The 12,923-nt window shown below is 45.9% G+C and overlaps 1 protein-coding gene across 1 annotated transcript; it reads left to right on the top strand.

Annotated features, from left to right (window-relative positions):
- The first annotated feature begins 1,591 nt into the window (after positions 1 to 1,591).
- LOC136528035 (oxysterol-binding protein-related protein 1B-like) lies at positions 1,592 to 9,270 on the top strand. Its single transcript, XM_066520934.1, has 10 exons — positions 1,592 to 2,292; positions 4,282 to 4,635; positions 5,051 to 5,138; positions 5,717 to 6,144; positions 6,753 to 6,908; positions 7,109 to 7,276; positions 8,040 to 8,180; positions 8,262 to 8,498; positions 8,589 to 8,702; positions 8,898 to 9,270. The coding sequence occupies exons 1-10, from the start codon at positions 1,942 to 1,944 to the stop codon at positions 9,093 to 9,095; spliced, it is 2,235 nt and encodes a 744-aa protein (XP_066377031.1). The 5' UTR covers positions 1,592 to 1,941; the 3' UTR covers positions 9,096 to 9,270.
- Positions 9,271 to 12,923: the final 3,653 nt, after the last annotated feature.

Here is a 12,923-nt window from a genome sequence, read left to right as displayed (position 1 = left end):
ATGTATGATCCCAAAGCCTAGGGAATAGCCCGCCGTGCGTTTTGGTCTAGCAAGCTGGCCCATATATAATACATCAGACGGTGAAACGTTGAAAAACGTAAGGAAAAATTGATGCGGACTGACGACCTTGTCGGACGTCATTGTTTGAGACGGAGGAGAGACTATGACGATCCACCTTTCGTACACAACGTAGAATGGTTTAGCCAGTCTCAGTGGATTTTATATTTATCAGCTTTTAAGACTTTACATACTTAAAACAGCAAAGACAAAGTTCCGTTCACATAAAACTAATAATGCTTAGTTGGTATCATAAATGTTATTATCTTATCATATAAATTTGGTCAAGTTTGAAATGCTTTAACTCTCCAAGATTTTTGAAATGACTTATAATTTGAGATGGAAGGAGTATCAACATTTGTATCTTCGTACACTTTATGATCAAATAATCATATTTATTTCTCATTATAAATATTAATATATTTTGTATATTTTTGATCAAACTGGTTTGTCGAGAATCGATATGTGTAATTATTTTAGACAGGGAGAGTATTACGAAACAGTCCGACGGATGCTTTAATTGGTTTGGTTGCGTGACGACTCGTGGATCCCGATCCGGTCAGGTCCGGGAGCTTCACACCAAGGAAACTTACCGACGCGGCAAAGCAGCAGCAGCAGCAACGACGACGACGACGGAACACGGAGTCACATGGGATGGGACGACGCGAGGATCAGGATGCTGCTGCCCTGCCCGTGTAAAGCGAGGCAGCAACCACCGCCAGCGTACGTCGCGGGAGCAAACAGCAAAGGTTGCTACTCAGACGGCCAGACCCGGCCCAGTGCACATCTCGACCCAGATGGCTGAATGGCTCCGCGCCTCCGCCCGCGCAACACGTGCATGTGATGGGGACGTCTCGTTTGTCTGGGCCGCCGTTTTTGGTGGGCGGACGCGTGATCAGGTCAGGTCGCCAGGCCGGTCTCGGTTAGTTTGGCCCCGCTAGATTCGCGCGGTCGTCATCACGCCGATGCCCGACTTTCGATCTGTTCTTCTCCTCCTCCTCCTAAATCTAAATATATATATACTTTTTTTTTTGGCCAGGGTTCTCCTAAATCTAAATATACTACTCCGAGGCCCTAGCAGCATATAGTGGTAGCCGAAGGACCATATGTCCATTTCGATGCATGCAAGTTGCACGTTTTCTTCTCACTCACAGGCATATGAGCATATTCCTGTCGGATCATTTCCCTCGCGCTCACCTCTATGGATTCTATTCTTCAACTCTTTAAATTGAAATAAATAAATGGGTTTTGTTTAGAACAGTGGACACCAATGTGGTAGAGCCAGGCAACTGTCAGGTCGGCCCCGCTGTCCAGCGTGCCTACAGCCAGTCAGAGAGGACATGGTCAGCTGCAGTGCACTGCACCGAAATTACTCACCCACCAGCGACACACCCGTCCGTTCCACTGCCACTGCCACTGCCACGCGGGACCCGGCCAGCCAGCGAACGAACCACTACAACAAGGCCGAACCACCCCCGGCACGCATCCACCGACACGCGGGGCCACCGCGACGGGCAGGCAGAGGCTGTGGCACGGGGCAGGAGCAGGCCGCGCCGCCTTGCTTTGCTAGCGAAGACGGGAGGACGCCGGCCAGTTCCCAACTGTTCTGCGGATGCGCGGAGCCGGAGGCGTTAAGCGCAAGGCTGCCAGCATAAAGGCCCCTGGCGCCAGCCCGCCCGCGGCCCGCCGCATCAGAGCCTCCCCCCTCCCTCCGCGAGCGAGTCCACGTCTCGTCGCCTCGCTCCACGCGCCCACCCAAGCCGGACCGAATCGGCTGCTCGAATAGAGTAATCCGAAGAGCCAGCCAAATGGTGGCCGCGTGAGGGGCGGTCGGGCGGAGATCGGGCGGCCGGCCGGGGGAGACTAACTAAGGGGCCGCGCGCGATGCGGTCGTGGGAGATGCACCCGCTCTGCTGCCTCGCCGGGGAGTGGCCGTCTTCGGGCGGCGGGCTCGCGCCCGGCGACCGCTCCCCCTCGCCGGCGGAGGACGCGGACGCGGCGGGGGAGGCGCCGGCGGTGGCGGGGGTGCTGTACAAGTGGACCAACATCGGCAAGGGGTGGCGCCCGCGCTGGTTCGCGATCCGCGGAGGCGTGCTCGCCTACTCGAAGATCCGGCGGCGCGTCGCGGCGGAGCCGCATCCCGCCTCCGAGGCCGCGGGTGGCGTCAGGCTGATCGGGGTGGCGCGCGGCGCCGGGGGCGCCGGGGAGCGCCCCATCGGATTCGTGCCTCTCAAGGTGGTCGCCTCGCGTTCGTTTCCTCTCCTTCTCGTTTCGATTCGCGTTTCTTCGTTGTCTGATTTCTCAAGGCGGGGTTTGCGTTTCCCCTCCCGTTCGCCCTGAATCATCTCGTCATTGTTTAGAGCAACGACGCATTGTAGTGTCTTTTTTTTTCCACGATCGTGCGTATTTCATTAAGCAGAGAAGAGTTTTCGTTACATCGAAGAGAGGCCACGGTAATCCTGGGTTACCGAGATCCTCTTCCCCAACAGCGCACGGATGTGATTATATACTAAAAGTTTTTCGCGACTACAGCACAAGTGGGATCACTGGAGCGCCGTTAATGACCTTAGCTGCTTGTAGCCGGTGAGGCATTGTAGTGTCTTGATTTATTATCCCAAAACCGCTAAACATTGAGCGTAATCATTCGTTAAATAGTGCTAGTACTATGCATTTCATAGCGCAAATCGTTCGTAGTATATAAACCCACTCAAACGAATAGAACTTCAAAAGTTCTGCTACAAATTAGGCCCTGTTTAGATCCCACACAAAATCCAAAAATTTTCAAGATTCTTCGCCACATCAAATTTTGCGGCACATGCATAGAGCATTAAATGTAGGTAAAAAGAATAACTAATTGTACAGGTTGCCCGTAATTAGCGAGACGAATATTTTAAGCCTAAATAGTCCATAATTAGATAATTTTTACAAAATATAAACGAAGGTGCTACAGTAGTCAAAAGAAAAAAAAATTCGCGTCTAAACGGAGCCTTAGTGGAGCTGGTCTGCTCCAATCCCTCCCTTTTCCGCGTCACGTCGGATCGGAACAGTCCAACAGACGGGCACAGGCGCAACTCCTGTCTCCAGCTGTAAAGTTACCTCGTGCCGTACAGCCGTGACGATCTGCGGCGGGGATCGCTTGCAAACACACTCGCACTCATCACGCTCACGCTCGTTGTAAAGGAACGATCGAAAGTTACTAGACGTACACTACTACAAGCAATTGCTAACCCCTGTCGGAATAAAGCGATGCCTTGTTTTGATTGGAGCTCGCCTTTTACAGCGTCAGCTCAATGTGTAGTACTACTGCTCAGTGTGAAAGAACAGTCTTTGCATCGACTTGCAACAGTGTTGTTCTTGTCCCGTGCTCCGCAGGGGAGGGGCCGGCGAGATGTTTACAAGTGGGGGCAACCGGGCTCCCAGCTGGATCTTGTTCAAACGCCCTGGTGTCTTGGCGCCTCCGTTTTGTGTCGCATTGGGAGTCCATGGTTGGTGGGAACGTGAGGCCGTACGGATCACTCTGTCCGTAGCGAATTAAAGGGGCTGGGAGCTTTTCATCTTTTTCCCGGCTCCTGAACGGTCCCTCGCCCGCTGGCTCTGCTCAGTCAGGCCTCGCTTAGATCCAGCTAAGTTTTGGGATGTCACATCGAATGTTACACGAGAGTGTCGTATAGGGGTGTTCGGATACTAATAAAAAAATAAATTACAGAATCCGCCAGTAAACCGCGAGACGAATTTATTAAGCCTAATTAACCCGTCATTAGCACATGTACTGTAGCACTTTATTGTCAAAATATGGACTAATTAGGCTTAAAAGATTCGTCTCGTAAATTAGTCGCGAACTGTACAATTAGTTATTTTTTTAGTCTATATTTAATACTCCATGCATGTGTCCAAACATTCGATGTGACAGGGCGTAAAGTTTTGGGGTGGGAACTAAACAAGGGCTCAATGAGCTATAAAGCTGCTTGTCTTTTTTGGCTATCTGTTTCTTTAGCTGGAGGAAGCAGTGATTAACTGGCATGGCAATGCAATGGTGGAGGTTTGAAGATATTTGTGAAGTGAACTGCAAGAGTGCAAGTGTAGATATCATCATTTAGTGAACTGCAAGAGTGCAAGCGTAGATCTCATCTCTTCTTGGATGACACTGTAATTCAAAGTTTCAGTTACTTGCCTGCTTCTGAATATTCTGGTTGCTGATTAGCCATTCTCTTTACCTGTTTGTAGATATCATCATTTAGTGAAAGTAAATCAGATGATAAACGGTTTTATATAATTACTCCGACCAAAACACTTCAACTGAGGACTGGTTGTGCTAAGGACCGGGCGACTTGGATTGAAGCACTTGTCACTGCAAGAAGCGAATATTCTTTTAATGGGGATTTATCAGGTGATCAGAATGATGCATCATTTTCCACAGAAAAGCTCAGAAATCGCTTGCATGCTGAAGGCGTCGGTGAGGCCGTTATTAAAGACTGTGAGCAGATTATTCATTCAGAATTTTCGCAGTACCAAACACAGATGAAGCAGCGTTGGGAAGAGTATTTAAGCTTTATTGGCAGTCTTCCACGGGAAGTTGAGGTAATGTTTTCTTGTAGTTCAATAGGTAAAATAAGCTATTTATAGAGTTGCAGTTCATATGACAATATCTTATTGGTTATACCATGGCATAAAAACTAATGTTGGTTTTCCTTAGAATCATATACCTGAGTGTTATGTTTTTCTCTCAGATTGGGTGCTGGATGTGCCTATAGTTATGGATTAATTGCTGCATATTCAGCAGGTTACAATCATGTTATATGTTTTTTTTTGCCAACTGTAGTTTGATGAACACTTCTTGTATTTAGAAGATAGACCATACCAATTATAGTTTACTAGCCAAATGTACTGTCACATTTAACTAAAAGGGTTATTTGGACTGTGATTGTAAGTCAAATAATAAATTGGTGGGAGTGGGACGCTGTCCACTGACCAGAGAACTTTTCTGTTCATGCAGGTAGTTAATTCAGTAGATTCAACTGTCCCTGAGAAGCCACAGCTGGAGCTGTTCAAGCATGACTGCTCCAGCTCTGGAAAATGTAGTGGTACTTGATGTTCCTCTTGTTGCTCCTTTTTCTTTGAAATTTTCTGTCTAGTCAATTTAAAAGTTTACTCGGTAATAGTGACGTAACCTTTTTCCTAGCCATGATAAGGCTTTCGTTGGTGATGTAATATCCATTCCATTCCTCCATATAACTGTGGCTATTCAATGTGCAATTTTACTGGACCACTTTTTCAGGAGTGATGTTTCAGTACATTGTTTCTTTCCTAGCTTCATTTGATCATGTGGAATGGAATTTGAGTATAGCGAATAGTTTTCTATCATTCCACCTGTAAACATGTAGCATAGAGGCTCCCTGGGCTATAAATATCTATGACATGTCAATATTCAAAATGATGATAGACACTCAGCATTTGAGTTGTTGCCAGTCATTTATATCTGATCACTTGCATTTCTTGCTTTTTCTCCCTTGGCTTGCCTGAATATCAAATGGTTTAAATTCCAGGAATAGGCAGTGCCCAAGCATTATTATGGCTTCTTTGATGCACTTTCGTTGCAGCCATTCCCCTTTGCATGTGATCTGTAATATGCTTACTATCCCTACTTTTGTTTTCTCATCAGAATATAGCAACACAGAATCATCTGATGATGTTGGCAAACAAGAGATTAGTGAACTATCAGATGGAGATGAATTTCATTTTTATGACACAAGGCAAAGTTTCAGTGAATTTGCTACTAGTCCTGCTGACCCAAGAAAGGGATGCTTAAGCTACGGAAATGAAGATCATAAATCTGTTGAATCACTGACTGTTGACGAGGCCGAGAAATATATGCTGTCACATTCAATAAGGCGCTCACTGTTGCCTGAACCAATAGAAAAGGAGAAAGGAGTTAGCCTTTGGTCAATGATCAAAGACAATGTTGGAAAGGATCTAACAAGAGTCTGCCTTCCTGTTTACTTTAATGAGCCTTTATCTTCTCTCCAGAAGTGCTTTGAAGAGTTGGAGTACTCCTATTTGTTGGATCGTGCATATGAATGTGGTTTAAGGGTATGCCTGTTTCTCTACCTTCCTGTTTTCCTCGACCCATACATTTTCTTTTGAATGAGAATCTGACCCAAACACCTACATTGAACTACTTAAACCTGCTGGAAGTTACTGTTGGGGGGAATGATCCAATAGTAGGGAATAGGCGGGCCCATGAAGAGAAACTGGCTAACACAATGTTCGCCATGAAATAAAAAATCTTTTTGACCCAACGGCAATAGGATAAATATTTTAAATCAGGAAATTTGCACTTCCAATCTTTAAAAAATAGCACTGGATATTGGAGTCAATTTTTTGGCTGATGGAGTTATCCTTCAATTCAGTCAGTATTTTTTTTTTCTAAAAATCAAATCAACCATGTGGCATCCCCTTAGCTTTGTCTTAAAATAGTTACTGGAACTTAAGTGGTCAGAAAGATCACTGAACCAGTTCACAAGGAGGTACCCGCATTTTATGAGCACCTACGTTTGAGCCTGGGTGGGTGGCCTCCTTGATGGGAGACTCTACCAGCCAAGTTATCACTCAGTTCTCAGACTAATGGTGTTTCTTATTTATCTATAAATTGATAAATTGAATTGACAGTATCATAATAATTTTGCTTCTGCATTCAGGGGAATGGTCTGATGAGAATTCTTTATGTTGCTGCATTTGCGGTCTCTGGATATGCGTCCACAGATTCCCGCCCCTGCAAACCTTTCAATCCATTGCTTGGGGAAACCTACGAAGCTGATTACCCTGAAAAGGGGATCCGTTTCTTCTCTGAGAAGGTCAGTTCGGTACCCAACTCATATAAGTTTAGCTCATGCTCAATTATTGTTTGGTCACTTAACAAACCATACTGAATATAGGCCTCAAAGAGGAATCACTAAGAACATCTTGTACAGGGATCCAGCACTGGAGTATTACTAAAGTTCTGTTATATATGAGAACACACTTGACTAAATGTGCTTGTTTATTCTTGCACCAGGTCAGTCATCATCCTATGGTCATGGCATGTCACTGTGAGGGGAAAGGTTGGAAATTTTGGGGAGACAGCAATCTAAAGAGCAAATTCTGGGGACAATCCATTCAACTGGATCCTAATGGTGTGCTAACTTTAGAGTTTGATGATGGAGAAACTTTCCAATGGAGCAAGGTATAAATTCCTTGTCAATGGATAATACTCATATTATTTCCTTTCTTTAGTCTCTCCTCTCCACTGTATGAAAACATCCCAGTTTGATCTCAACATATTTGGATATTGTGATTCATTGATTACTAGAAAATGATTGCCTTAGATAGGCTGGTCTGGACCTGCCAAATTCAGAGGCACGGGTCAGCCCATTTTAGCTAAAGACTCTAGCCTCGGCTGGCTCAGTGTGCATCATGGGTTGGTTCAAATATTTTTCAGAAAAAAAGGAAGTGAGAAATTTGTAGTGGATCCTAGTTAAATGTAATAAATAAATTGACTGTGGTAATCTAACAACATTTGCAAGATTTTAAATTCATCACATATGTGCACAACAATACAAGCAGTGCACTTAAAAAGAAAAGCAAAAAAAAAATCGATTTCAAATATATCACATATAGGCACCTGCGCATGGGGGGTGAAGTGGAGGCAGGAAGGCGGTGCGGCGATCAGATTGGCCTTGGGCATCATGGTCAGGTGGTCGCACGAGGGTTGACCCATCTTACCCATCGGGTCAAAACTTCTGGCTTTATTGACCCATTTTTTTTTGGGACTTGTGATTGATCCTTGCGGCCCATTGCCCCTACTCTCGTTGGTTGGGCCAACTACCCAAGGGGTCGACCCAGCCCATCTCTGGATTGCCTCTCTGCATATCTACACTTTGAGATCTGCAAGAGATAGTAAATGCTGGTTGACTATTATGCTTAAATATTTTTCTTTTCCTTGTCAGGTTACAACAACAATTAACAACCTTATCCTTGGTCGAGTATATTGCCATCACCATGGCACAATGAACATAAGTGGGAATAGACGATATTCATGTAAGCTGACGTTTAAAGAGCAGTCTTTCCTTGATCGGAATCCTCGCCAGGTAAAGAAAGGCAAAAAAAAAAAAAAGTGCAATCACCCATAAGATTAATTTGGGTCGTGCTAATATATAGCTCTATGGAAGGTTCGAGGAGTCGTCAAGGATGCTGATGGAAGCAAGGTTGCAACATTGATGGGGAAGTGGGATGAAAGTGTGCATTGTATCATCAACAATGATGCCTCTAAGGGTAACTCCCATGGTTCACATCAGAGTTCTGGTGCCACTTTGCTATGGGAGAAAAACGAGCCTCCAGTCAATCCTACTCGGTACAACTTGTCTGCATTTGCAATAACATTAAATGAGTTAACACCAGAGCTCAAGGTACACATGGAACATACATATAACCCATCATTTGAGTTCTGTTAGCTCTTAACCTAAAAGGCTAAGGCACGTTTTTACCCTCTTGTTAAGGAGAAGCTGCCACCAACGGATTCAAGGCTGAGACCAGATCAACGGCACCTGGAGAATGGGGAGTACGAGAAGGCCAATGCTGAAAAACTGCGTCTGGAGACACGGCAGCGGATGGTTGTACCCATTTTGCATTGCTCTACTTTTCATGAAAGCTGCATCATGATCACTGATTGACTCCATTTATATATTGTTTGAGTACTGGCCTGCACCTTGAGATCTTGCATGCACGTGGTGGACTGAATTCCATCATTGGATGTTTGATGCTTTTTTGCCCTAACTGATGTCTTAATTGTATGTGTTCGCCTGCAGGCAAGGAAGATGCAGGAGAGTGGCTGGAAACCAAGATGGTTCCAAAGGGACAGCGAGGATGGAACATACCGCTATGTTGGAGGTTACTGGGAGGCAAGGGAGCAGAGAACATGGGTTGGCTGCAATGACATATTTGGTAACTTGTCTAGCAGCCAAAAGCTGCCACCATCCGCTCTCTACACTAGCTCAAGTATATAGGGGTAAGGTCGTAAGGGCATATTCAGTAGGTGTTGACATCGCATTAATCACTTCTGGTACATAATCGAGAGGGGTTTCTCTCGTTTCTGTTGTGTTAAGCTGTGAGCTAACATGCTTTCCTTGTCAATTGTCACATTGAAACCAAGGACATTCAAGCATAACCCAACCTTTTGTCGATACTAGGATACTTATGAGAAATCTTGCTAACATTATTGTTAAAAGAATTGTCAATGATACTATTTTCTTCTTTGCATTCCACAAGGACGTGTTTGCATGTTCGGTGCTTATATTGTCATGCTTTTGGGTGTGTTTCTCACTTTGGTGATGCTGCTCAAGGTTGCCTTATGGAGGCTAGTCGAGTTAGGATGATACTGATGATGATGGGTCTCTGAAGTAATTTCCTACTGTTCAAAGGGCTAAGAAAGAGAAGGCTCATGGTTGGAGACTTGGAGTTGGCAATGCAGTTTCAACTTATTGATTTACTAGTTCATTTTATATTAAGCTCAGATGAGCTGGAAAGCTTATGGTTTTTTCCCTGGCTTGTGATCATCTGATGCTAGCTATGCGGGTGTCATCTTTGATGGAATCAGAATGGCTCAGCTTTTTTTTTTTTGAACGTACTGGCAGGAGCTTTGTCTTTCAATTAAGGTAGGGTAAGAAAGTTTATGTACAAGCAAAGGCAAACGAGGTTATGGTTTCCCCCCCTAAGCATGTGAGCTAAGCGTAATCGAATGTTCTCTTTCTTTGCTCGATGTCTTCCTTTATCCTTGCGGCTACTTGCGGCACCGTTTTACTTATATTGTCGAAAATTCTTCTATTTCTCTCTTTCCATATATTCCAAAAGGTGTAGATAGCTACCCCGTTAAGCCTCCCACGCTCAGATCTTGGCACTTTTGCTGCCGCGTCTTCCCACCATGACTTGATATGGGTGGGGTTTGCATGTTGCTGTTGTTGGATTTGAGTGAAGTTTTCCCACGTGAGGATTTGATCCCAAACCGCCTTTGTAAAAGGGCAACAAAGGCATAGGTGGAGGCTTGTCTCTAAGGGTCCGTTGCACATCACGCACTGTTGTTGGTGTGGCCACCCTCTCTTTTGTAGGTTTTGTGCCGTTAAAATTTTGTCTTGTACTAAGATCCATGCGAAGATCTTGCATCTGTTCTCCACATGCGCTTTCCAAATCAAGTCCGTACCGAAGGGGAGGAGCGAACCTCTGAATTGTATTCTGTAGGCCGACCAGGTGGAGTAATTCCCATCGTTGGTCCAACGCCAGGTGATAGTGTCCTGGACGCCCTGTTGCAGGTGCACATCCTGTATACGTATCCAGAGGGACACAAACTCCTCTATGTGGATGGCCAAGGTGATTTTCCTTCTAAGTTTATGCATCCAATTGTTGTTCCGGAGCTCTTGCTGCACCGTTCGGTTTGTCCTTGAGAGCAGGCGGAACAAGTTGGGGGCTAGGTACTTAGGAGCTTGACCATCGAGCCAACCGTGGTGCCAAAACTTTGTCTTTGCACCATCCCCCAAAGATATAATGATTGAGGAGTTGAAGAGGAGGCGGTCATCATCAGAACATGGAAGCTCCGAGCCGCTCCAAGATTTGGACTCGTCCACCCATTCTTGCCATAGCCATCGCAAACGGAGGGCTCGCCCAAATCTTTCGAGGTCAGGGACGCCTAACCCGCCCATGTCTTTCGGCCTGGTAACCGTTTGCCAGTTAACTAGACAGTGGCCGCCATTTGCATTCCCGTCCCCCTTCCACAAGAAAGATCTCCTGATTTTGTCTATCTTTTTCTTAGCCCAAGCGGCTAGAGGAAACACTGTTAGGTGGTACGTTGGCATGGAGGAGAGGACAGAGGTTACAAGAGTGAGGCGTCCCGCTCTGTTTAGCAATCTTCCTTTCCATTTGGGTAGCCTGTGCCCAATACGGTCTATGAGAGGTTGCACGTGGATCCTTTGTAGTGTTCTAATGTGTAGTTGAAGGCCCAATTATTTGCATGGGAAGCCCCCTCTAGTACCGGTGAAAGGTGCCAGGACTTGGTCTAGGTCAACGTTTGCACAACCGATTGGATGTACTGAGCTCTTTTGTAGGTTAATATGAAGTCCCGAGAATGTGCCAAAAGCCTACAAGATGATTTTGACGGCGTCCACATCGTCTTTTGTGGGGTTTACGAAAATGGCCGCATCATCTGTATACATTGAGGTTCTCCATTTTGCCGCTGTGATTGGTAATGGGGTGAGTATCCCCTGTTGGGTTGCCAGGTCAAGCAACCATTGAAGCGGGTCCATGGCTAGGATGAATAGCATGGGGGAAAGCGGATCCCCCTGGCGGACGCCTCTGGCATGGCTAAAAGTGGCCCCCCAGTCACCCGTTCAGGATGGGTGTCGAAGTGGATGTATGTAGGAGGATGGAGATCCACTCACGCCATCGCTGTCCGAAGCCCAGAGCCTGAAGAGTCTCGAGCAAGTACCCCCAATGTACCGTGTCAAAGACTTTGTGGATGTCTAGTTTCATGAACAAAGCCGAAAGCTTATGCTTGTGTAGTCTTTTTACCGCTCCCTGGACGTACATAAAATTATCATGGATGCTTCTGTTTTTTATAAAAGCGCTCTGGCAGTTCAAAACAAGGGAGTTGAGTTGAGGGGCAAGTCTGTTAGCTAACACTTTGGAGAAGATCTTTGCAATGCCATGGACTAAGCTGATGGGTCTAAAATCAGTAACTCTTGTTGCATCGGGTTTTTTGGGTAGAAGGATAATGGATGCCGAGTTTAGCCATTTGAAGCCCTGGGCATTCAAATTGAATAAACTGTTCATTGCCGCCATAACATCTTCTTTAATGGTTTCCCAGCAAGCTTTGAAGAAGGCACCCGTGAAGCCATCCGGTCCTAGCGCTTTGTCGGAAGGCATTGAATATATAGTGTTTTTTATCTCTTCCTGGGAGAAAGGCACCTCCAGGTTGGAGAGATCATGTTGATTGTAGCCAAGGGATTGCCAGTTTATGGTGGCAGCTCTCGGGACCGCGGAGCCGATGTGGTTTGTAAAATAATCTTGTATCACCTTTTCTTTATCTTGCTGCGCCACCGCGATTCCCCCATCCGTATGTAGACAATGTATGTAGTTCTTTCTCCGTCGTGCATTGGCTCTACCGTGGAAAAATTTAGTGTTAGCATCTCCACATCGGATGTAAGTTAGCCTCGATCTCTGTCTGATTCTTGATTTTTCAATAGCAGCGAGGCCAATGCTACGGGATTTGAGGCGGCGACATAGGTGAAGCTCCATGGCAGTGAGCAACCTATGCTCATGGGCTGCTTCTAATTGTAACAATACTTCTTTTACTATGGCGAGTTGTATCCTTGTATCCCCTATCTTGTCTTTCTTCCAGCGCTTGAGCGCTTTTGCCACACACGCCATTTTGATGTGCAATCGCTTCATAGGAATAGCCGAGGCGACCGTCCTATTCCAATAATTATGGACAAGATCATGAAAGCCTTCCATCTTTGTCCAGTAATTCTCGAAGCGGAAGGACGTGCTCTGATGGTGGTTAAGCTCTCCCTGAAGTAGCAGCGGGGTATGGTCCAACATGAGCGATGGGAGGGAGTGTAAGAAACACACGGGGAAGAGCAGGTCCCATTCAGGGGTGCATAGTAGTCTGTCAATTCTAGTGAGTGTCGGGTTGTCCTGTTGATTGCTCCAAGTGAAGCAGCGTCCATTTAGCTTTATTTCTTTGAGCCTCAAATGATCAATCGCCGCTCTAAATGCCCCCATGAGGCGCTGGTTCAGGTTGGAGTTGTTCTTGTCTTCCGCCTGGTAGATGAGATTGAAATCTCCCA

The sequence above is a fragment of the Miscanthus floridulus genome, chromosome 2 (assembly GCF_019320115.1).
Source record: "Miscanthus floridulus cultivar M001 chromosome 2, ASM1932011v1, whole genome shotgun sequence".
Lineage (NCBI taxonomy): Eukaryota > Viridiplantae > Streptophyta > Magnoliopsida > Poales > Poaceae > Miscanthus > Miscanthus floridulus.
This window is presented reverse-complemented; position numbering and strand designations above follow the sequence as displayed.

Coding starts and splice junctions, on each gene's coding strand:
- LOC136528035 (XM_066520934.1), top strand. CDS start 1,942: ATGCGGTCGTGGGAGATGCACCCGCTCTGCTGCCTCGCCGGGGAGTGG. Junction 2,293..4,281: donor TCGGATTCGTGCCTCTCAAG/GTGGTCGCCTCG, acceptor ACCTGTTTGTAG/ATATCATCATTTAGTGAAAG. Junction 8,703..8,897: donor TGGAGACACGGCAGCGGATG/GTTGTACCCATT, acceptor GTTCGCCTGCAG/GCAAGGAAGATGCAGGAGAG.